Source organism: Paralichthys olivaceus, chromosome 6 (genome assembly GCF_024713975.1).
Source record: "Paralichthys olivaceus isolate ysfri-2021 chromosome 6, ASM2471397v2, whole genome shotgun sequence".
Classification (NCBI taxonomy): domain Eukaryota; kingdom Metazoa; phylum Chordata; class Actinopteri; order Pleuronectiformes; family Paralichthyidae; genus Paralichthys; species Paralichthys olivaceus.
Window position 1 is genome coordinate 25,016,296 of NC_091098.1, and position 25,735 is coordinate 25,042,030.

The 25,735-nt window shown below is 46.1% G+C and overlaps 1 protein-coding gene across 6 annotated transcripts in view; it reads left to right on the forward strand.

The window, feature by feature from the left end:
- The window catches only part of plekhg5b (pleckstrin homology domain containing, family G (with RhoGef domain) member 5b), a 58,350-nt gene that overhangs the window by 21,150 nt on the left and 11,465 nt on the right, over positions 1-25,735 (forward strand). For 2 of the 6 annotated variants that reach the window (XM_069527128.1, XM_069527127.1), the window contains exons 3-8: positions 12,747-12,888; positions 14,209-14,308; positions 14,419-14,479; positions 14,841-14,932; positions 15,298-15,434; positions 17,060-17,226. In XM_069527128.1, coding sequence (XP_069383229.1) covers positions 12,747-12,888; positions 14,209-14,308; positions 14,419-14,479; positions 14,841-14,932; positions 15,298-15,434; positions 17,060-17,226 — 699 coding nt within the window. Of the gene's footprint in view, positions 1-2,612; positions 2,752-3,502; positions 3,752-11,743; positions 11,875-12,746; positions 12,889-14,208; positions 14,309-14,418; positions 14,480-14,840; positions 14,933-15,297; positions 15,435-17,059; positions 17,227-25,735 lie in introns of those variants that run through there. The other 4 variants (XM_069527130.1, XM_069527129.1, XM_069527132.1 and 1 more) reach the window with 4 other exon arrangements.

The following is a 25,735-nucleotide window of genomic DNA, read 5'->3' on the forward strand; positions in this document are numbered from 1 at the left end:
CGTCCGTCAGACGTCCAGCAATAACAAACAAGCTGGACTCTGACTTACGAGTGTCCGTCCATAGAAAGTCTTGTCAGGGAAGTACAAACACTGGTGTGTGTGTGTGTGGGGGGGGGGGGGGGAACCAGTGACGCCAATTTAACCCCCATCGTAGTCAGGAAGCAGCATCGCGGCAGACGGGGGAATAACAGGAAGAGGGTACCTGACCGGCGCTCCAGTAGAAACGGCCTCACAGGGTCGACCGGTATACTCAGGGTTCAAAGACTTAAGAGACGGCCCCCGGTGAGGAGATGGGCTGAGAAAACAACACCCCCCCCCCCAAAAAAAAAATCCCTCGCATGCGAAGAGTCTCCTCGTGGCAGACCTCACTAAGTGTTGCTTTGCTGCGAGTGTTTTCAGAAATGTAAGTGCTGCTTAATGAAACGCCCTGAGAGCGGCGGCGTTAGTCAGAGAGGCGATGATAAGCTCTGAGCGGTCTCCAATTCAAAGTATGTCATTACGCTCGTGTTCTTAAACGCTCTCCAAACTCACAGCAGCCACGAAACTGGAACTTCCAGCTGCATCACGGCAGAAATACTTTGGCTCGAGTCCTTTTCTTCTCACGGAGACTCGCTCATCCTTGTTATCTTCATACTCTGCATTTCCCCTTGGTTTTTTTTTCCCCCCGTCCCCGTGAAGACTTGAAAGAATTCGGGGGCTTGTGGTCGTCGAGGGGTTAATGCCAAGGTCAGGAATCAAGAGAGGTCGCTCATGTTCAGGCCCCAACAATGGCAGCACCACTGGGGTCTAATCCTTCGGGGTAATTGCATCACTGCTGTCCGGTCTTTTAAAAATAGCCGCCCCCTAAATCAGGCTGACGGCGGGGGGGGGGCTGGCGCGGCAGACAAGGATCGTCTTGTTTTGAAGACACAGGACGAGGAGAGGAGCATTAAGACCCATCCGCTCCTTTACCCACTTCACCTCCCCCCACCCCCCCGCCCGCCATTCCAAACATGTGGGCCCCCGAGCAGCTTCGGGCGGGGGGGGGGAGGATGGGGGTCCCAATTGTTTTTGTGAACTGGCTAATTGTCGGGGATTTAAACCCGGTTCATCTTGGATTAACCCAAATGATAAAAGAACAGAGAGTGTCGGGCTGTGTGTTTGTGGTCAGTGTAACCGGGCTGCAAATCATAAGTGCTGTTACACCACACAGTCTCCCACACACACACACAGTCTCCCACACACACACACAGTCTCCCACACACACACACACACACACACACACTGATGAAAAATAAATCAAACACTATATTCACACTTTCATCACTCTGGACACTGAGCTACTAATTGTTTGTTATTCTGTTTTTGTAACTGTGGCCACTAGGGGTCTCTCAATCAAAACAATGACATCAGAACTAGTTTGATATTGTCCCATGATCGTCTGTGGTCGCTCGAGAGTTTGAGTCACAGAACGCGCAGCGAGCGAGTGTTTTTCCTTCGCTGTACCTCGTTTGCTTTAGACGGACGAACCCACTGGTCAAGACGATATTACGCAGTTAAAATGCGACCGAAACGAAACGTCGCAAACTTCAACACGTCATCAAAATATATAACATTTGTGTTTTTTGTAATTTTAGAAGAATCTTTAATCAGATCAGCCCTCCTCCGCAGCCACCAGGGGCCCCTCCCCCCCACAATCACCCCAAAACTCTCTTGACATCCTCGTTGGTGTCTTCTTCATGTATGACATCACTTTTACATCCTGAGATCCGTCTGTCGTGTGTCACCTCCAGAGGCTCCTCAACAACATCATGTAGCGTAGACGCTGGACACGGGATGTGCAGTGTGTCGTCATTGTCAGCACATGTGTATGTGTTTGGAAGTCTTATCGGCCAATTTTGTAAGAGATCTTATTTTGTTTGTGGGGAAGTGCAGGCTGGACGGTGCCCAAAGCAAATGTCCCCACATCTTACCTTGTCTGGAGAATGTCCAGAGTTCAGTGAACGTCTGAGAGCAGCTCAGTAAAGTTAAGGTGGATCCTGGTTTTACTTACAGCGTAAACAATCGCTGGTTCCATCACTGAGGACCCCCAGATGTACGGGGCCGGCCCTGGAGCTGATCAATTCTACAAACAGGAAACACGCTGGACGTGGTGTTTCGACCGTTGGTCGTGTTTTTGGCAGATTTACCTCCCCTGCACATTTTGAAGCTCAGCCGACCTCCCTCGTGTCGTTTGACCTCCTGCTCCTCCGCGGTCGGAGTTCAGGTGAAGTGCGAACGTCAAGCTGAACTCTCCAGAAACAAACATACAGACGAGCGAACTGATTTTGAGTAAGAGCGCGATCGCTCAGTCAGATGGAAAACTTTGCTAATTCCCAGTAGAGATCAGTTTCAGTGGGAGTTTACATGAGTCAGCCAGGATGTGTGTGAGCTTGTGGGGGTGATTGAGCTCAGCAAATAGGCGGGGTTGATGATTTTCTGTGTGTGTGTGTGTGTTTCTTCCTCGTAGACGCTGTAGTAAACACAGCGAGCCTCTCAGCCTCAGTCACGTTCTTTCAGTCCCATCGTCTGTCACATTAACTCCTGAGGCTCGGGACTATTTTTACAAACTTGACACACACACACACACACACACTCATTTGAAGAAGTCTGACTTCACACCGGGACTAAAACTTCTACCAGCGGCCGTGTGTTGAACCTTGGAGCTATTGATCGGTTCTTTTACTGAAACTCACACTGGCTGCCTTTCCTGGGAAGCAGAGTTTTTCTATGGTAAGTAAATAATGTCCTGAGCGAGCGAGAAAGTGTGATGTGGATTTCATTCATTCTCTGTAAAGAGAGCAAAAGTAAACTTGCGGCTGGAAAAGTTTCATTTGATAATTTTCATTATTGATGAATCGATAGGTGACGTCATTTGATGTGTTCTTTAATTCAACAGACCCAAAGTAAATTACTGATCGATTACTAATCATTCAGTTTTCTTTGATTTATCAACTGGGTTGTGTTTTACGTTTCTTTGTCCGTCAGTTAGTTCAACTCGTGGAATGATGTGGTTTGTGTCAGGACGTGATTATTTTCACTTTCAAGATTTCAAAAAGGTGTTTTCACTGAGAATAATTCATGAATCTAGCTGAAAACCAAAACACAGGCACACAGGCCGGGTTGAAGTGAAGCAGACCGTTGGGCCTTTTGTTTGTGTTTTTTCGTGCAGAGCTTCTCTCTGAGGTAGCGCACGTCCACATCTGTGCAGACCAACACTTAAAGTCTGCGTTTCCTCCTGTGTCTGCATATTTCACATCTGCTTCTCATATCAACAGACCAGCGTACCCACTGGCACCCGCCGGCCTTCTCTCCTTTCAGTGTTACTCACACCAAACTGTTAGCGGTTTACAAATAATCAATTTCCATGTCATATATATATATATTATTTTTTATTTTTTTCTATTTACCCCAAATCAGCATTCAGTGGAAGTTCACATTTGAGCGTCTGAATACCCAGTTTCTTTTTTCCTTTCACTTCCTCCTTTTTTGGTCTTGTTCACTGCCTTCCTGTCTATCTCTCCTTCTCCTGCCCCGGAGCTATGGTTAGGAAGGCTGGTTGCGTCACAGTCCAGCCAATGTTGCCGGAGTCAGCAGTCAGTACACTTGACAGAGCAGAGAGAGACCAGCTGCCGGTGAGTGGAGCTTTTCCTCCTGCGGTCGCTCTGAACGCCCTGAAGCTGGATTCAGTGTCGACCCTGGATGTGCTGTAGTTCTTCAGGTGGATTGAGAGGTGATTTCTCTCCTTTAGTGGCAGAGTGTGTTGTGTGTGTTGAGTGTGTTGAGTGTGTTGAGTGTGTGTTGTGTGACAGCGGCGTGTGTCATTTGGGTGCAGTGTAAATATTTGCGGGGGTTGAGGGTCAGTCTGCATTTCACCAGAAGCAGAAGTTCAAACAATCAAAATTCAGATTTTCTTCCTTTAAAATTCTGTCAAATGCAGCTTTTAAAGAAACATAATAAATAATTGCCTGAGCTTAAAATTTATGGATTTGGCTGAAAAAGAGTGAATCCACTTGTTGTTGCGTTGAGGGAAGTGACGCGGTAATATTTTCTTGGGCAAACTTCGCTGCATGTTGAAACAAACCTTGAACAGGAATGCAAAGTCTAGTTCACCAAAAAATGAGTTAACAGTGTTTCCTGTGAGCTTGTTTGTTCCTGGGTGAGATTCTTACTTTGTGTGTGTGTCCCTGTGTGTCCCTGTGTGTGTGTGTGTGTGTGCAATCAGATGGACCTTTGGGCCGTCTCTGATTTCATCTTTAGATTGTTTGTGTGTGTGGAGCTCTGCTGGACGGGAGAGCAGCCAGGGAAAGAGATAACAGAGTTGTGTCAAAGCTCGTAAATGGATGCACCATCACGGCCACCGACACTTTCACTGGAGAGTTGTTGAATATCTGGAGTGAATTTCATATTTATTCCCACCAGAGGAAATGAAAATGTTGTAGAGAATGGGTTTGATCAGAAGTTAGGTGTCAGGGGCCTCGTTCTGGAGCCTCGGTTTGAAATGAAATGTAAATATGAACCACGGCGCTCAATTAAAAGCCACAAAAACAGTTTTCAGACATGCACTGATAATCTCCTGAAATGATCCAGAGGAGCTGATAGTGTTCGTTTCGACGTTTCTAACACCAAAAGATCGCAGATATCCGTGGCCATACGGGAAGGAGACGTCGGAGGTGTCAACTTGGGAAGACAAAGAGAATCTAAGAATCTTTTGCTGCGTCCTTCGTGTGTCAAAATCTGAAAATTTACCACATGGAAACATCAATTGAGCAAAAAATAGACACACAAAGAAATGGATGTTGTGTTCTAAATGCATGAAATCTGGGAAAACCCACTGCGATGTGTCACGGTGCGGAGGAGGAGGAGGACACTATGAAATGTTTGATATCCTCATACCTTTAAAACAAGCTAATGAGTCACACAAGCTGACCTTTTAACTGAGCCTCATATGCTGGATGTTAGCTTTGTATTTTTAGGACAGTGATTCCTGTTTATCACAACTTGGGTTTTATTTTCAGAGTTCTGGCCGCCGCGTCTGGAGAAACGTTCGGATGATGAAATCATTTGGAAAACAAAACGAAAGCAAAATGGTGACATTATTTCCTGAAGAATCCTTCTCAGCTTACCGTCCAGCAACACACTCAGGTTTCCTATAACAAATCATTACCAAGATCAGGCTCAGTTTTATTTTGCAAAAGTTATTTAGATTAACTGATAAACTGTTTGTTGGCTAAACCCGTCTCCAGCAATTCTGCAGTCATACGTCACTTAGCAACCGCAAGAGAGCGGACCAATGAAAACATATATTTATGTATATAAAGATATTTATCTGGAAGCACAACCGATATGGCCGACGTCGATATTAGTGAATGTTAGGGCTGATTTATATTTAGCAATGATTCCTAATGACAAAAAAATGTAATGGAGGCTCGATATTAAACCTTAAACTTAAAATAACTCTCAATAAAAAGAGTCTAAATATAAAGAACTTCAATTAGGAAAATAAACATAAACATGTTTTCTGCTTTTTTCTCTGGAAAGATTTTATTGAGAATTATAAACGTCTGGAAATATTTAATTCGTTCTGGATAAACATCCCCCAGTAAAAATAGAGTTTTTGAAGGCTGGTTGTGTGTCTGTTGGTTGTGTGTCTGTTGGTTGTGTGTCTGTTGGTTGTGTGTCTGTTGGTTGTGTGTCTGGTGGTTGTGTGTACATTATGTCTCACAGGGAGAATGACACAGAGCTGCGTTCATTGTTTTATTTTCAGTTTGTGGATGTGAGTGACTTCATCGCTTGTTAAACACTCTCCTCATTCTATATTTGATGTCTGATCACCATCCACTGTGCAGGATTCATCCCTGCGGGTCCTTTTAACGAACACACTTATCAACATGTGTTTGGGTTGCACACACACACACACACACACACACACACACACTTCTCCTCGGAGGATGAAACACAGCAAGTGCCTCTGTTTGAGTAAACCCACATGTGTGCGAGGCGTCAGCGCTGTACTGTACCAGAATGAGGGAGAGTCTGTTAATGTGGAGCAGACATGCAGACAGGCCGGCAGTCTTGTTGCATAAGTGCTGCAGTAAAAGATCCAGGCCCTGGCTCTGCTCCTCCGCCTCCTCGCCCGGCCAGAGGACAGATGGCGGCAGAAGAAAGCGAGCGGCAGCGGCTCCCTCCCATGCCACTCCTCAGCAGATGGATGTTTATTTATTAGAAAATAAATCAGACCTGTGCTCGGCCCTGCCCAGGCTCCCACTTTGATCTCCTGCAGCTCTTGCCGGCCGCTGTTTTCAATCCCACCTACCGAGCCGCGGCTAATTGCAACTCTGTATAATGTTTAGGAGAGCGGGCTCGTCTCCGGCACGCAGGACGAGGCCCTATGGGGCTCCGCTCTCTCCCGCGAGGACGAATCAAATCGTCCCGCAAGAAATGGGAAGTGAAAAAGTAACATGCAGCCGAGTTTGACCTCCCTCGCTCTCTGTCAGCTGCAGTTTGAAGAAACGCACGCTCGCTCTGCAGACGTTTCACTCGTCAAGCTTTTCCCCCCTGACGATCCATTAAGCTTAATACAGCAGCGGATATAACGAGGGAATGGACGTCCTGACGTCTGCCTGCGGAGAAACCTCAGAGCTGGAGGCTGCAGGGTTTTGTTTGAGGGATTTTATGGTGTAATATTAATTCAATCTGGGAAACTTTAAAGATTGGAATACACTTCAGTGATAAACATTTTTTTCTCTGATACTCTGACAGCCGTAGCTTGGCTGAGCTGCCCTCGCTCCAAACGATTCATTGCTTAAATACTAAGTGGATTTATAGTCAATCAATATAAATTATTGTTCTGCAACTGTTCAAGTAACTCATCGTTTTAATTTGTTTCTCCGATCTTCAACTTTTATTGTATATTATCAAAAGTTAAATATTTTAAATTAAAATGTAATAAATGAATTAATCAATGGGAAGATGAAATGTAATCTTGTAAATAATGAACGTGTCTCAGTCCAGGATCAGCTCTCTGCAGTAAAACCTTTAGCTCCCTGTGTGTTTTAGTGATTCCAGGAAAGGTCAAAGGTCGGTGCATCGGTTTGTTTGGCTGTGAAAATGAGACAGTGGTTGTCTTATCCTCCGTAGCAGACTGTGAACCACTGATGATGTGGACTCTGTGTCTGACGTTTGCGTTGTCTTTGATTTGTTTGGTGTTCCAGACGCTGTGAGTTGGTCTGGCCAAAGCCTGTCTGAGTATTTGACTGACTTCGCTGCAGTCACGCTGTTTAGACAAGACCGTGCATGATTCTGCCTCATCTGGTGATAACCAATCATTTGCGTGCATGGGTGTGTTTGGGACACACTTGAAGTGTGAGGGGTGGGGGAGGGAGACACGACGAGATGAGGGAGCGGTTTTTTTTTTGGGATGAGAAGTAGGAGGAGGTTGCGACTGGAAGCCGCCGTGAGCCGACTCCTGCGGTCTCCCCCGTGACTGATGAGGAGCGTTGGTGTTAATGCGAACATAACTTACAGCTGAGGAGAATCTCGTGCAGTTGCCAAGTCAGCGATGACTAGCGTGTCAGGACAGGACCTCAGAGCTTCTCTGTGGGAGCGGAGTGATGGTGCAGCATTAGAGTTGGCCCGGGGGGATTAAACACAGTGTACCTGGACGTCACCCGCAGTCTCAACAAAGACTGAAGTGCAGCGAGGCCGCTCAGTGTCGGACAGATGCTCGGCCCGAAACCACCAAACATTTCCATCAGTGGAGCTTTGATTTCATGTTTTCTATCGTGTGTTTGTTTTTCTAACGTCCTAATGGTGAAGATGTCAGACTTTGGTAGAACCCTTAAATATACCATAATGCCCACGTCTTCCAAGACACTAACGGCCCTAAGAAGACTATGGGACAATAAATATTATAACTCCCATGATCCCACACTGCTTCACAGCATCATAAAACTAGGTCTGTTGTTGATTTGACTGAGAGAACTGCAGAAGTCTAAGTTAGTGTGTGTCTGTGTGTGTGTTTCCACTTTTCACAATATGTCCATAATAGGTATGATTCAGTTTAGTTGCTTTAAGATGAAGTAAAATGTGTTGAACATTAATCCCGTCCCCACACACTCATACTCACGGTCTGTAAAGATTTTACAATACAAGCCGGAACCTGGAGCTCGTTTCCTCCTGATTATCTCAACCTGTAATTATTATTGTGATTATATCTCCGTGGCTGATTATCGTCTTATTTTGGGAACGATTGGCAAAATACCTGGATTCATTTAAATCGCATGCTGGTGTCTTCTCTTGCATTGAATCTCTATCTCCTGGGTTTTAAAATTAAAAAGAGACATTCCACATCCTCAGGTTTCGTGTAAATCTCTCTTGTAGTTTTTTCACAATCTTACAAACAAACAAATCAAGGTGTTGACAGATCTGAGCCGAATCTCTGAGGATGAGTTGTGAGATGTTGAAAACTCAGTGAGATAAGAGGTGTGCTCTCTCTCTCTCTCTCTCTGAAGATACACCGGGACGAGCAGGGAGAGAAACTATAGCCCGCGGCTCACCTGACCTCCTCTTAACTCGTGTGTGCGCGGCGGTACGTGCCATTACACAAGTGTGAGGTGTGCTGTTGCAGGACAAGCTGTTCTGCAGGGGTTGGGGGGGGGGGGGGGGGGCTCGGAGTGAGGAAACTCTTTGTCAGGTTGCAAACGATCAGGAAGTTTCTTCCTGCGTAGTTTTGGGTTTTGCACAAAACCAGCAGAATCTGTCAGATCTCCCCGCCGCCCAGTGACGGATGGGTCTCGTATCACAATGAGTCAGCTCTGTAATCTGGATTTTGAATTTACATCTGCGGCCTTCCCCTCAATGCGTCATGTAATTCCATACGCAAAGACTGATCACCCGCGGATTTTCCGAGGATGTGGCAAGCTATCCTGCCTTATTTAGACTTTAGTCTGTTTTGTGATCGTGGTGAGGGAATCGCAGCCAGAATGAGCAGCCAGCCAGCCTGCTGCTCTGAACCGACTTGTTCCAACCTTAATTCTAAATCACGTCGAAGACGTTTGAATCTTGATACGACCGTGCGAAGCCGATCAGACAGTGTAACGATGCTGGTGCGGTATGTTCTGTAACGAGTGTTGGTGGGGCCTTGGTTTGTTGCGTGCCAGTATTTGGAGGATTAAGTGTTAAGGTAATAATCCTGATTCACCTCAGAGGACTCCAGTCATCTTGCCTTGAACAAGAACGTCTTTATCACAGCTGAGTGACTGGTGCGCTGCTTGATGATGATACAGCCTTGGAATGAGCATGTCTGCATCCGTAAGTCCTACTCTGTGTGTGTGTGTGTGTGTGTGTCTGTCGGTGGGTGTGTGTGAGTGTGTGTGTTTGCAGGATGTGTGGAAACCAGGGTGTATAAGCAGGTGCCACGTGGCATTGGATGTGCTAAGCTGAGACGAGGGCCGCTGTGTGTTTTCAGCTGTTGGGGAAGGGTGTGTGTGTGTGTCTGTGTGTGTGTCTGTGTGTGTGTGTGTCTGTGTGTGTGTGTGTCTGTGTGTGTGTCTGTGTGTGTGTGTGTGTCTGTGTGTGTGTATGTGTGTCCATGCATGCAGTGTTTCATCTACAGTCACACTCATGCTCCCCTGAACCTCTGCTGCACTAATCCGGGCAGATCTGAAAGCAGGCATGCGGGCAGGGGGGGGGGGGGCACACACTCGACACACACTCACATGACACATGTTGTCCCGCACACATTCATAAACTGGCACGCTCGGCTTCCAGTCAGCTGTCCTGCACCGTCGCCGTCTCTCCCGGTCGGCTTCACTTCACACTGCCTCGCCTCGCGTTGTGTTCGGGGGGGGGGGGGGAACTGATCACAAATTTCAGAAAAGGCCTGATGATGAAATCCCGGTCGTGTCGGCCGTTCTCTCTCATTGGTAGGAATGTTCCGAGGTGCGCTCCTCCAGGTAGTTTTCTTCTTGCTTTGTTTGAGTTCACTCACGGAACCTTTCCTTCATCCCATGATGCACTTGTTTCTCTTGGTCAAGCGTCAGATATTTTCCGCTGCTTTACTTGCAGCAGGAATGTGAACGCCCAAACTCGATAGCGAGGAGGCCTGCCCATCTGGGCCATTGTCTAAATATGGCATGTGGTTTGCTTGTGTTTCTCTGGCCCGTCCGACCGTCTCCACACCTCCCGGAGAACATAGCACCTGTGTGCGATGGGATATTTAGCTCCGCTACGTGAAAATGTGAACGCGTTGCGTTGACGGCGGCTTCAGGGGAGCATGAGTCGGTGCTGTTGTTGCAGATTTCTCCACTTTTGCCGTGAAGCCGTGTCTGTGAGTCGAGGTCGGAGGAGAGACGCTTCACTCCTTCTGGAACATCACATTCATAAAGAATTATCTAGAACTGGATTTTCACATTTTTCCTTTACACTAGAGCTTTGTGTAAACTTTCATCTACTGTAACTGATGTGACTCAGAGGACGGGGATGTCTGCTGGTTCCTCTGCCCAGCATTCTACCATTTTGTCCTAGAATGAACTTGGACATTCATGTCCTCGTCAGGCTAAATTGTAGTAACTTCGATGATCCCTTAAAGTTTCCTGTAGCGCCACCAGCAGGTGGAATGATTTGATTTGTCCCATGTATTGTTCACATTCACAAATTTGCCTCATAGGACATAACAAGGAGCAACATCCTCTGTTGTTTTTTAACAGGGAAATGTGTAGAAACCTCAGAGAGAGTCACACGTGATGCTGCAGGTGGCAGAGCGCCTCAATAAGACAACAATATTTACATGATGAGAACATAAACGAGGAGGTGCATCAGTGTTTAAAGTATTTGTACGTTAAGAAAACGTCAGAGATGAAGCGAGAAAACTAGTTTCATTTATAATCCACAACCTCCGATCCACCGGGATCACAAGAAAACCGTGTCTCTGCTGTTTGGTGATTCATTTGGCGTTAACTCTCTGTCTTCGTGTGACCCTGATTGATAGTGGTGTTAAAGGATAATTCTGCTCTATTTCAGATTCATTGACATAGTTTTGGTCATCGGTAATAAAAACACCAGACTTGTCTGAACTGCTCGTGTTTCTTGCCCTGTTGCATCGTGTTGCAGTGGCGTCACCGTGTTCCCAGATCCCAGCAATTACTGGAGTAAGTGCAGTGTTATGATAACAGTGAGAAATCATAGACAAAACCATGAAAATAAGGCCCAAGTTGTAATAAACTGGATTCATCCGTTAACCCCCTCTGTGCTTATCGGAGCAGATTATGTCATGTTCACCACAGTAAACAGAGCCTTCCTCTTATTTTTGTTTTGCCTCGGAGCTCACTCGCTAACTCGCCTCAGTCTCTTTCTATTTAAAACCCGTCTATGGTCGGGTGTGTGCCTGCCGCCGGTGGCAGAGGACAGAGAGGAAAGGGGGGAGAGAGGAAAAAGAGGAGAGGACCCTGGCGGAGCTCGCAGTGGGCTGTTTAATCTCCGCAGGACCGTCAGATGGCTTTGACAGAGCACAGGCACCAATTAGGCTGCAAGATTAGGGGGCTTTGTACTTCTGAAAGCTTCTGGATGGACCTTTTTTTTTTTTCTTCTTCCCCTCCTGCCTCGGGTTTATATCTTGACTGGGTTTCCTCACCCTCCCTTAACCGTGTCCCTCCCCCCTTCTGCCCCTTAAAAACCACGATTATACCTGGCTAGACATTGAGAGGAGTGGATTAATACGGCCGTGTGGCTTGACAGGGGCACGTTGCCGAGCGAGTTAGCAGGTCAGCGAGGTGAGGAGTTGAGTCGGGGTCCCCGGGTGCCGGCTGGCATGGAGGATACGGAGCCGACTTCCAGAGACTCCTGCAGGAAACGATGGTAGAGTACCAGGGGTGGGGAGAACTTGTGCTGGGGCTCTGATTGCACGTTGTTCTGTTTTGTCAGAGCCACGTGACAACACAGTTACATATCACAACAATGCATCAGGAGGTTCTTTATTATGTTGTTTTCTCCAGCGTCCACTTCTTGCATATCTACAGTTGTTGTGTTTACATGAAACCTCGACTCTCTAGCTTGCACTCCCCCCGTTTGTGTCCTCCTGGGCGCAGGGAAACAATCGCAGGAAGTACATTAATGGGACCGCCATTGTATCTCCCTATATATCCTCGCTTCCTGAGTTGGGTGTGGGTGATGGCGAAGGGGGGAGTGAAGAGATGTAGAAGATGCTTCCTGAACCGTTGCTGAGGTGAGGGGAAGAGTGTGTGTGTGTTGGGGGGGGGGGTTTGGATCTGTCTGGCCTGAGACAGAGAGATCCTTAATCCGCAGTCCTTCTGCCGCCTGTCGCCCTCTGACGTCTCCCAGTTGCTGAACTGTGGTCGGTTCTGTTGCCACCTCCCGGGATACGGTTGTTGGATTATTTAAGGGTAAGCTGTTCCCAAATCAGCACGTGAGGTGAAAAACTGACTCTTAAGTCAATTAGTTGTCTTTCCACAGAGCAGGGGGGGGGAGACAGATGGTGGGGGGGGGGGCACCAAACCACAGGAATGCCCGCGGCCGCCTCCGTGGTCATTTAATCGTGGCAGAAACAACAGTGAGGCCGGGAGCTGTTGATTCTAAATGTGTGCGACGGTTTCGAGCCTCTTCACTTCGGCCCGCTCTGTAAAAATGTTGTGTACTTGAGAGTTATGTTGATCTGACTTTCTCCCTTGTCCCCCCCCCGCCTCTCCCCCCCTCCTGTGTTTGTCCTCTAGGTTTGCCACCACCCAGACTGCCAAGACCTGAACAGCAAAAGCCCCCTTCATCTGTGCGAGTCATGTGACTCACGCTACCACTCGGAGAACACAGACAACATGCACTTTGACCGACACCCACGATTTGACTTACAACCTCAAGGTAGACGCTCGTCTTGTCTGTATTTGGTGTTGCTCCTCTGACAGTGATGTCATCCCCACCGCTGCCTCATTACGTTACACTCACTGTGTAAATATCAGGAGTTTTTATCGGCGTCTAAATAAGACAAACACTCGTCTCCCTTATGTCTGATGGAAATTCAAAGTTTGACTTTTACCTGCGGGTGAAGTCCAGACCCAATTCTTCGGATTCGACTTTCACACATGCACAACGCAGCAACAAGTCCTCTGCGTTATTCAGGCGATAATACTCCTGCTGACGAGATCACGTGATCTTCTTAACAACACACAGACGCCGTCATCGGCTCTTATTATATCTTGACGTCTTCGTCTTCTACGAGTGTGACGCCACGTTTTCACTGGGAGATAGTGTTCGAGATGTTTCTGAGATTAGAGAAGCTTTCAGATATCCATCACCTCGTCATCGTTTCTGCCTCCGCCCCAGCTCTATGGAGCTAAATTCAATTACGCTTGTTAAATTTCAAAGCACTTAAAAAAAAAAAATCAACAGCAAAATGTCTCTCCAAGAAAACAGAGCCCTGGTTTATCTACAGATCTCACTATGACGATTTTTCACGGGAAACTCTTTTCTGAAGGTCTCATCTCACAAAGACTTTGGTTTGTTCATGACACGGTGAATAAAACGTGTTTGTGTGTGTTCAGAGCTTTCAAATGACACCGTGACACATCGTTCCAGTGATTGAATAATAATGAAGAGCGAAGAAAAAGGATCAGGTGTTTACTTAACTAAAGCAACTTAATTAAATTTAAATTGAATATGCCTGTCTTCAACAGATTTCCTCAGTAAAAGAGAAACTGATTAGGAATCTTTTTTCCTATTTATGGACTTGACTCCGAGTTTTGGGGACGGATTCTGATATCGATATTATAGAGAGTAAAAACTTTGTGATACCAGTACATCAGCCCATATATTGGTTTAAAGAACATTTCCAGTGATTCTTAATATGTTGTTATCAAAACCTTATGACATACAAATGTAGTTGAGGCTTTATATTTTACAGTTAAACCATAAACTTTATTGTAGGTGACTATAAATAAAAAGAATATATAGAAGTTTTATAAAATACAATTTAAAACGAGAACAGAAATGCACGTTTTCACTTCAACAAACGTCGACACCAGTACGACTGTGATGTACTCTGATCCTGAACTTTCTGTAATATATATATAAATAATGTGAACACAACAAACAACCCTGACTCTGTTGTAACCTCGATTATTAAGTGTTACCGTCGTTGTTGTCCGACCGAAGGAGTGACTGTTGTGTTTTCTTAACCTTTAGCCTCCATCCTGGCTCGGAACGTGTCCACGCGCTCTTGTCCCCCACGCACCAGCCCCCCCTCCGACCTGGAGGAAGAGGACGAGGGGAGCAATGACCGCGGGTCAGTAACCCCTCAAATCGTGTGCTTCTGATGCCTGTCAGTTGAACCGCTTGTGCCTCTCGCAGAAGATAGCGCTGGAGTGATAATGTGTGTGTGTGACTGTTTTGCAGGGAGCGGAAAACAGGGGGGCTGAAGCTGGTGAAAAAGAAGCCACGGAGACGACACACAGACGTAAGCTATTACACAGATTAATTCCCTCACCAGAAGCCACACTTGTTCCTCAGAAGACTTAATTAGATTTCTGAGGAAAGGGGGTCCATTTATCATCGAAGAGTCACTCGGTTCTTTGTTCTTTTCCACAAATATTTGAGACAAACGGAGGGGTTGTGCAATATGACAGCAGCCACCATTATCCTCTGCAGCGATGATGTAACGCCGGTATCTCCCAGGCTGCTCTTTGTCTGAGCCGGGCCGTGCAGTCAGAAGGAGCCCCCCTGTGGATCTGCCGAGAGCTCACATACAGCAGGAGCTCGGGGGGGGGCCGACAGAGCTGCAGCTAAACTAACAGTATGTCTACCCCTCCCCTCCGCAGGACCCCAGCAAGGAGTGCTTCAGCCTCAAGTTTGATCTCAACGTGGACATAAACACAGAAATCGTACCTGCGATGAAAAAGAAAACGCTGAGGTGAGAGGAGACAGAGCAACGGCCTCAGGAACTAGTTAGTGATGAGCTGCTTTCAGACATGTACCGAGCGCCAGACAGGTTTTTTTCGGAGGGGGTGCAAGTGAGTCAGAAATGTCGAAGTCACTTTCTGGAACTTTTGCTGTCGGCTCCCCCCGAAAAACATTTTTCGGAAACTGTGAGAATACGACAGGAAAATGTTCGCAGAGTTCACAGCGAGCGACTCATGACGTCTGTAACACGCGGTGGACGCAAAGAAAAATGTTTCCCGTCCATGTCTGAAGACAGTTCTAAGATTTAACAAGAACCATAAGTACCAGCTCCTGTTCTGACCTCATGTGCTTTCCTCTCCTCCTTTGCGTTGCCAGAGAGGTTTTAGGGCCGGTGTTCGAGAGGAACGGCATCGAGCTGTCCCGGGTCGACCTCTTCCTGGATCAGTCCAACACGCCTCTGTCCCTCAACTTCGAGGCTTACCGCTTCGGAGGACACTACCTCAAAGTCAAAGGTACAAACACTTCAGCCAGAGGAGACGGAGTCAATTCCATTTACAGCTTTTTACAAGTCGTTATTTGCAAAAGGTTTTACAATAAGAGAAAATGTTTCGGCTCATGCAATTTTTATTTTATAGCATTTGCTTGTTGGAGTAGTGGCGTAGTGGTTGGCACGGTTGCCACACAGGTTTGAATCCTGGTTCTTTCTGTGCAGAGTTTGCATGTTCTCCTCATGATCGAGTTTAAATGAACTGGAAACACTAAATTGACCGTAGGTGTGAGTGTGAACGGTTCATATCATCCAGCTTCTGTCCAACTGGCTCCAGTGACCCTCAAATAAATCCAGGTTATAGATGTGGATGGATCTCAACATATTGAAGAATCTGCACTGGAGAGCCACAGAGCCCACTGCACCTGATTTATCACCGCAGGCCGAGTGATGCGGCAGGAAAAGAAATGTGTGTGAAGTTGAACATCAGAGAATAGTTTTATTGGACACACACCCAGGAGGAGAACGTAGCCAGACCCAAAGAGATGAACGTCTGATCCAGGAGACGCTTGAGGAACGGCAGCTGAAATATGTAGAAGATTAATTACGAAATGACTTCACAGTAGCTCGTTACTCAAAAGATCAATGACGTGCACATTAAATAAATATTAAACTGAAAACAACAAGTTTTATTATCACAACCACTGAGTCGGACCTGTTTCCTCTCGGTCTCGTGTTTCTGACGAGGAGGAACGACGAGCGGACTGCATCCCTCAAAGTGAAAATGATCGACATCCTCAAATCCTCCACGAATCCTAACAACGCAGTCGTTAACTCTTTGAACGGCGCCACCTCTCCAGAGACCCAGAGCCATGACTAAACGCTTTTCTTTAGAAACGGTCACCCTCCCGACTCACACCTCCTCACCACAGTCTGGAGCTACACACTGAATCACTGAGGTCGAGGGCGAACAGTTCACAGCTGTTCAGTCACGTGACGTCTCTGTTGTTTTGCTCTGTTTTGTTCCATGCTCCAAGCCCGCCCCCCCCCCCCGAAGCTTCAACACATATTAAATCAGATTTAATCGCTCTTCTATAATTAACAATGGATCAAATGCTCTGCAGCTTCTCTCGGTTACAAAAAGCTGTTCGTCGTCTTGAAGACTCAATGAAGGAATTTCTTCCTGTTTTGATACGAGTGTTCACTTGGATGAACAGATGAGCTGATTAATGAGAATCTGGCGGTGAAAGGTCCAAGATCACGATCTACTGTGACGGATCACCTCTGTGGTCTTGTGAACGCAACATCTCTGCAACACCTCGACAGGATTTTCTTCCGTTTTTGCACAAACGTTCACTTGGACTCATGGAAGAACTGAGTAGATTTTGGTGATGTAATGTCGAAGGTTTCTCATTGTTTATAACTTATAACTTTCTTTGTTTCACTCCGACTGTTATTGTTGTCGGAGCAGGAAGCTGCTTACACATAAATAATCACGCTGCTTCATGTCTGCTGGATGTGTTTTGATGTTAAAGAGCGAACAGCAAACATCTGGACATTTTGTCTTTGTCTGCAATAAAAAAAACAAACTCAGTTTTTAAAGGATTCCCTCTCAGACGGTTCAGTCTCTGTTATTTTGTCTCCGTTCAGCGCGGCCAGGTGATGAGCTGAAGGTGGAACAGGGTGTGAAGGACATGAGGTCTCTCAGCCTGCCCAACATGAAGCCCTCCGGGGGTCAGAGCCCCTACATCCTCACCCCGGGCAGCGAGCGGGTGGAGCATGGATCCCTGGGACGCAAAGAGAGCATAGATCTGCTGGTGAGTGAACATCTGGCGGAGCGGGATCGTCACACTAAAAATGTCTCCGACTCATCAAAGTGAAACACACCACCCCTCATGCAAACCACACACCGACACACCCTGTGACTCGTTCTGTTTTGCCACACCCTTCACTATTTTCCATAACTTCACCTCCTCTTCCTGCAATCCCATGATGCCTTGGGGCTAGGGGAAGTATCTCAGGGTAATCCCATCATGACCTCATTATCTGCTATTAACGGTGCAAACCTGGGAACGTATTTTTCTGAATTTCCGCTCCGGCTCCAGCTGCGCTGTGTCTCTTTTGTCTGCACGCTTGTGTACGTACATGCCAGCCGGCTCGCTGCTGCCAAATGAACGCTTGAAATCTCATGTGATGAGATGAGCTCACTCAGGAACACTCTGTGCCACTGCAGCCACTTCCTGTCGCTGCAGGAAGTGGCTGTTTTGTTCCTGGTGCGAGGTGCTGAGTGGCTGACGGAGGCAGGATCCCGATGCACTCGGCTGGAAATGAGGCAGAAAGTCACCAGGTTCGTGCGGTAGCGTATTAATACAAGTTGGTGAAACAAGTAGTGACAGCGTTCATGCACCAGGGGGCTGCAGATCAGGATGAGAGTGAATCTGTGGGATTGTTGTTGGAACCAGATCACGTTTGGTTTTCCTTGTGGATTGTTTGTTTGTCAGCAGGATTAAAAAAACAGATTTTCATGGAACTTGGTGGAAGAATGACTCAAGAAGTCGTAGATTGAGGAACTGATATCTGACGTGTGTGTGAAACTTGATGCAGCTTGATTCAACATACGACATTCTAGTTTGCTTGTTGTATCGTGACTGGTGTGTGTTGATCCCAGATGTGTCACGGTTGCATCATAATGTTGTCATTGAACAGCACGAGTGTGCACATGTACGGGAGAAGTCAAACCCATTAGTCAAAGGCATTAGTGTCTTTGTTTCTGTCACTAAATAATACATAGCAAATAGTGGTTTTTATTTTTGCAGCTGACTTTTCATTTTCAGACAAAGCAGTTTCATTTAAACAAGTCATTAAACACTCAGGAAGTAAATAGAGCCGTTGACAGGTGATACGTGCGAACACTGTGAACACACTGGTCTTTAAGTTGCTGCTGTGGACAGGGAAACGGGTGAAGACTTGCTGGAAGTCACTGAAGTTAAAACGCTCAGACTTTACTGAGTTGTCGTCATAATCTCATAACCTCCTGTGTTGTGTTTAATTTACCGTGTGGCATTAAGTGATTGTGCAAAAGCTCCGAGGTGTGTCTGCACTGCAGGTAACGCCCCGTCAGTTGATTTGACTGTGAACGTGCAGAGGGTGAACTCTCGTGCCGTCCTCAGGGGGGCAATGATGTGCTGCTTGAGATGATGCCGACGACACAGGCAGGACACAGTTTGTACAGCAGCTGTAACAAAACATCAGCAGGAGAAGTTTTCAGATCCTTTATTTGAGTAAAACATGCAACACAATCCTGTAAAAATACACAAACATTCAGAAAGTAAGTACTAAACTATTACTGTAAGTTAAATCAGCTGCAAATCAAAAGACTCTGAGCAACTTACGACACCGACAACATTCCTGCTCCACTTTTCACCAAATACACTTAAATAAATATCATGAGACAAGAAATACCCCTTTGTCATTGTACTGTTTATTGTTATTATATTTTGTAGTAGTAGTATTAGTAACAGTGGAAAAAACACAAAGAGTCTCCCTGTGCACCTGAAAAAACTCGGTGGCAGTCGTGTCGAATGTCCCCCACATCTGAGTGACCTGTGGCCAGACCAGTTGCACTGTGGGTAATGTAGTTACCAGGTGTTGACAAAGAATGTGTGGAATTCAGATGATTCTCTGATCCTTTGTCAAACTTCTCATTATTCCATTTGAGCTAAAAGGATGTAAACCTGTGAGAGAAATATAAGATCAGTATTTTTATCATTTTCAGGTGAAACTCATCTGTAAATAATTTGAATTTCAGGCTTGAACCAAAGCTCATGGAGGGTTTATTTAATCTTTAACAGTGATCTGCTCTGAGTCCGCGTCATATTTCATAAAAGCTGTTTGCAGCAGTAAAACTCTTGTGGGCGCAGAGATCCGTCTCTGAGTTTCCATGGCAGCAGCTTTGGCGCTCGCCATCAAAATGCATGCGTGCCTGCTTTTTATGGAACCGAGGGCTTCGCTCAGAGTCGTTGAGATATTCGCCTGGTGCCCGGACTCGTGGCTCGGCATGGCGGTGGCTTGTGCCAGCCGAGCCCTTGTTCTCTGGCAGAATAACTCTTTTGTTTGAACGTGGGTGTTTCGAGTCTATTATCGCATGCATGTTATAATTTATAGCCTCTTGGCAGCCTTGTGATTGGCCGCAGCGAGCTTTGATGCTCCGGATTGATTATTTTACGACGGGGGAGCCTGGGCCGAGCGCTCCCGATTGGTTTAAAAGCGCATTCCAACCCTGCTGATAGTTCCCATAAAGCATCGCTGCCCGTCTGTGCCACCGTCCTTATTGCACCATCAGCAAATAACTCAGTTTTTTTACAACCTGACTGTATCAGATCACACTGACTTCAACCTTCTATCTGACCTGGCTCAGTGAATAAACGAGGATATTGAAGAATAAATAGGTGTCCCACATCCGTGCAGGGCTGCAGGGTTACTGTCACCAACTGCAGTTACACAACTCGACTAAAGTGAAACACAACCCTGAACCTTTCAGCGTCACGACTTCCCTCCTGCTCGTGCTGGAGTAGCCGTGACTAATTTGACTGGTTTGTTAAGTCGACGGCATTTATCCCCAGGGCCGCAGCTCAGGATGTTTTCAGTCGACGGTTTTTCCAGTGCGACGTGACATCAAAAACAAAACTTCACACATCGGGGTGACACACACACACGACCCAGCGGCATTTCTGGGGCTGAATCACAGCGATCACACAATCACTTTCACCGTGAAGAGAAACTGAGACTTTTACAGTCGGTACTCTCGTAAAGATAATGCAGCCGTCTGGGATCTTGTGATTTCCAGTAAAAGCGTTCAGTACATTGATCCTTGCTCCTGCTCCGTTGGCGCTATTTTTTTTTTTATGTAACGCACACGTCCGTCAGTTGCTATAGCACCGTGAACGCAACACCTCAACAACACATGATTTGATCCAGAGATGAAGCAGTGCTCACAGTTTTCAGCGGGATGGTTCTGGTTTTCCCGGGGAGTTTGTGCGCAAGCCTCCCATAATGCCTTTCACCCAACACATCAGAGAAAACACCTTAATGATGAGATAAGTGCCGAAGCATTTCTTCAGTGCTGAAGAGCTGGTACTTTGTGATCGGGCCTGTTATGTTGTTAACGAGTTCTCTGAACAAATGGTTTATTTCCTCATCATCTTTAAAGATTCATTCAAGATTGTTGTATTATTGTTTTTGTGTAGACGAGACGTGGCATCTTGATAAATGTGGCATTTTCAAACTAAAGTGCGGTTTAATAGAAAAAACAGGTTTATAATTTAGCTATCATTGATGAAACTCCTGAAAATATTTGACAATGATTTCAAAATTTGTATTTTTGATACTTTCACGCAGCAATTCCTTAAAAAAAATACAGGTAAAACAATTATTAGAAAAACTAATTAATGAATTACTGACTGCTCTGATTATATTTTTCTTTTATTCAAACAAACAGAGGAAACATGAAACTCCACTTTCAGACACTTCACAGTCCAATAATCAATCAGATTAATTGGGAAAGCAATCATCAGATCAATGGATAGTGAAAATAGTTGCAGCTGTAGATCAGATTCTACCTGATTTAAATGATTATTCTCCAGCTGACTTTGTTAAATGATCTTAAATGAATAAATACAAATAAATACTTTTGAGATTATGATGTTGAGTTGGACAAAAGAAACCGTCCTGAGCTCCTGACGACCAAAGTCACAACAGATTTAATAAAATTAAACGTAGATGAACTGACATGCAGTTACAGTTTCACTCCTCGTTGTAAAGAAAGCAGAGAGGCCGCTGGCAGTGCCTCGGGGGGGGGGGGGGTGGGGGCGGAGGAGTTTGTTATGCAATAGACAAGATACTGTAGGTAGATTGTGTTGTTTCATAACAGGCTCGGGCTCAGCGCTCGGGGAAATAGCTGACAAACGCTGCAGAAAGCCTCCAGGGCAGAAGACACACGGTGACACAGACACATTTCAACTGATGAGACGGGGAAAGGGAGCGGCGTGTTATCTTGGCATCTGCACACTGAGTCCAGGGACACACAGTAACATGCATGAGCTGAGTCCTCCTCCTCCAATACACTCAATTCTCTTTGTGAAGCCATTGTCATCACGTGTTTTTTTTACAAACTACATATTTACCTGCTGCATTATCAAACTGAGGGCGGCTGTCACATCCAGCAGCCGTGGCCTCTCTCTCTCTCTCTCTCTCTCTCTCTCGCTATCTGACCTTTCTTACGGCTCACAATGGGCGACGATTGCCGAATTAACACGGAGCCACTTTGAATGACAATGGCTGAATGAGTGGTAGTCACACGGGGCGTCATCGCTGAAACGTCCTGAACAACAGTCGGGATAGTTTGTTAATAGAGTGACAAGTATCGGTGACGGACGTGAGAAGCTCTCTGACGCTAATGTTAAACTTTCAAGTGTGCACGCTCTTAAAACGTCCCCCCCCCCCCCCCCCGACGTCCAGGATGGGTCATAACCTGAGACGTGTCGGACAACTTTTGATCAAATGGAGAAAGCTGACACAACACATGTTACGCACACACATGAACAGGCCTTGTGTATGAAGTCGTCAAAGTGTAGTGGAGTTGCAAAGGTCAGTGGATTCATGAATTGACATTTTTCAAGCACAAACTGTTGAATATCCTCAGATTTTATCTTCTTCAATCGTTTTCACGTTATTATAAAATTAACAGTTTTCAGGTCAGGACATATTTGAGGACTCATATAGAAGAAATTATTATTTTTCACTATTCTCTGATTTTCATCATGTGAAAAATAATGAAACTTGACAAAGTAAATAATAATCACTCACTAACATTAAGTCTTCTGTTTTGCGTCACTTTGTTGATGTAATATCAGTTTAACTGCTCCGTCCAGTTCTTCCAGCACAAACTTAACTAATTATATCAGGTGTATTATTCCCCATATGGTGTGGGAGGAGCTACAAGCTGTGTGTGTGTGTGTGTGTGCTGGAAAGACCAAGAACTTCCCCTCACGCCTTCAGGTGAAGATTACTGCAGGCTGAACACACACCTTTACGATCGCAGTGTGTGTGGCTGTTGACCTGCAGCACAGAGAGTCTGCAGGATCACACTCTCTCGCTGCGATGCTTCACTCTGCTCTGCACTTCAGTCTGGACTCTGATTTCTTGGAGATGGATTCTTCCTGACCTTTCTGATTACTCAAACTTTTTGTAGTTTTTTTTTTTTTTTTAATTTGACGTTGTTTTTCGGGGGGGGGGTGGATTGTATATTTTTTTGTGGACGATGGTTCGTTTTGGTCGTCTCACATCCTGGCACAGCTGGGACCTGCTGCACGTGGACTCGGAGATTCCTGAGTCGCCTCCTCCTGACAAGATACTGACTGACAGTAAGGTGAGAGGTTTCCTGACGACTGAGGATGCCGCTGCTTCAGTCTGCAGTTCAAATTATATATTTGTCTCCACTGAAGATACGAAGAATACTTTTTATAATCGCAGTTTCTAAACATTTGTTGGTTCTAGCTTCCAAATGTTGTAAACCATCTGTTTCCAGTTTATTAGGGACGCTGAGCTCAAACTAATCTATAATAAAACAGCCCGGAGGTAAATCCTTAACTAACTTTTCGATTAAACTTGATGATTTTTATGGTGCAAATAACTGATCTTGTTATTTACATCAATATGAGGAAGCTAAATATTAAAACTATAAAATGATAAAGTTAAATTAACGCCATCCTGAGACACCTTCAACAGAAACCCTAGGACTGTAGCTTTCATGAAATTAGAGACTGAATGTCTGTGGGGTTTCTGTGGATGTGAAGACGTCATGACTGACATTTAATAAACAAAACAAGGAGCCGGTTTATCGAGGCGATAATCAGCGGACTAATTAACGAAGACAATAATCATCTTCAAACCCCCGAACGGTTAATTTACGTCAAAACTCAATTTGCAAGGTCGTTCGGCCATTGTCCTGCACGGGGTTAGTTTTGAATCAATCTTATCTGCTTTACTGGAAACATCAGTGAAGTGTGACGACTGCAGGGATCACATTACCGTCGCTGCGACAGTGACGGGTGGGGGTTCACGTCAAAGGATCATTGTTTTGAAAACTCATCTCTCACCTCAGGTCGAGCGTGTGTGTGCTCGTGTGTGTGTGTGTGTGTGTGTGTGAGCTGTGGTCATCAGGGCCGAGTTTGGTGGAACTGAAACGGCCTTGAAACGAACCTCACGTCGACCGCTGGGCGTTTCTTTTAGTTTCTGTTTCCTGGTTGTGCACACGTGATGTATGTGAAAAGTGTGTGTGTGTGCGTGCGCCCAGTCTTTCAGGAAGGTCAGTGTCGTGCTGTTTTCCCATCGTTAATCAACCCACCTGATCAAGGGGAGCTGTTATCATTTGACTCACATAAAGGGCAGTAGCAGTGGGGTCTGTGTGGGGGGGGGGGGGGGGGGGGGGGGGGGGGGGGGGCTTATTTTAATACAATCCCGACCCATTTAAAGATTTTCTCCCTCCCCGGCCAAGGTTAATGCCACAAACCGCGGTGATAAGATAAGGCCGTGAGCCAACACAGGGCTTGATATCATTAACCTGACCAGCCCCCTCTGCTGCGGACCCCACGGACCAAGTTCCCAGATGGCAACAAAGAGAGCTCAGGGTTTCACTGCCCTCTGTCCTGACTGACAGGTTTACACAGGAGGCCCAAGGGAAACCTTGTAAACATAATTAGTTAGGACGACAAGACGAGAGCGGCTTAGTGTTTACTGTGAGGGTCTCTTTGCCCGGGCTGAGTGTTATTACCTGCAGAAATACGAGCAGCTCTGACCACCACAGTGATTTAGGGCTGAGAGCAACAGTTTGTCTCTTCTATCAGAAATATCGAGTAGTTCTGAAAGTCCAAGGAAACATATTCACCCACAGGCTTGTGAAGGTATTAAAATAAATCTAAACTCTTGCACAACCAAAAACCATTCGTCTGTTATCGCAGCAGTTTCATATCAGTTTTCACTTTTGGTTCCACAAAGTTTTTTTTTGTTGTTTTTTTTTACAGTTTCCTGCTGCTCCTGGAGGAGGTGGCGAGCTGACGCTTATCTCCTGGGCATAAGCCGCCTATTAAATGTGCTGAAACAAGCAAGTAAACAAAGGGAATTTCCCCTTTGGTCATTATCGGGGCTTTTCTTTCCTTGTTTTGGCGAACGAGCCCGGCATTGTTCAAGGTCAGCAGGCAAAACAGTGATCGGAGATAACGTTAAGAATAATGGACCGGCTTCCAAATAAGAGTTTACAGTTTACAGCCAGTGATTCTGACGCTTTCATGCGGCTGATTTCTTGAACTAAGCTGGAAAAAGATGATCAAAGTAAAAAAGTAAAACTGTTCCCGAGTGGTTTGTTTATTTCTACTTCTGAAACTCCACAAACCACGGAGATCCTCGCAACCTGTCACTCAGACTCCTCCTCCAAATATTCACATCAGCCTCCTCTTCTTTTCTTTTTTTTTTTTGGGCCCAGGCCCTGCCTCCTCTTTCCTGCCCAGCACAATGAGGCAGGATCCTCCTGGTTGCTATGACTTCAGGCCAGTGCCTGTTTGAAATGCAAGCAGACTGGGCGCCACAGCGAGAAGGTTTCACCACTGAGCGGTCAGCACAGGACACAGATAACGTCCCGGGTTCAAAGGGAAGCTCAGGCACAGCAGGCGACCCGGACCCTGTCAGCTGGAACGCAGAGTGTGTGAACTTCAACACAAGTCTCTTGATCTTGGGATCTTGTCGCCTCTCAAGCCTCTTGGACCGTCTCATCACAAGCCCGGGCGGTGAGGGCGGCGTGGATGTGTGTGTTTCGCGGTGGCGGTGGAGAGAGAGGCGAGGCCAGGGGCTGAGAGAGAGAGCAGCAGCTGGCTCCAGAATGGGCTGCGACCCATGAATCCAACCGGAGGATTAGGATGGTTTTTGTTACGTTTGACATGCCTCTGGCTTCAATGGTGAGCACTGTTAATGTGGTGGGAAACTTCCCTCGCCGTGTGATCGTATAGTTACAACTTCCTGGATGTGTTTTTTGCCTTTGAGAAACTAGTTCATGTGATATTTAAAGACACATCGTTATATTTGTTTATTTTCAGCCTCACGTTCATGATCTGATTTGTAGAAAAAGTCTTTATCTCTTCTGTTTTAAGTGTCTCAGCTCTTGGCCGAGCGTTTGTCCGTCAGTGTTCTGGCAGCAGCTCAGGGTCCGGACTTTCTGTTTGTTCACTGACACCAGTGTGTTTGAACTCTTGGACCAGATATTCTCCCTTTAGAAAA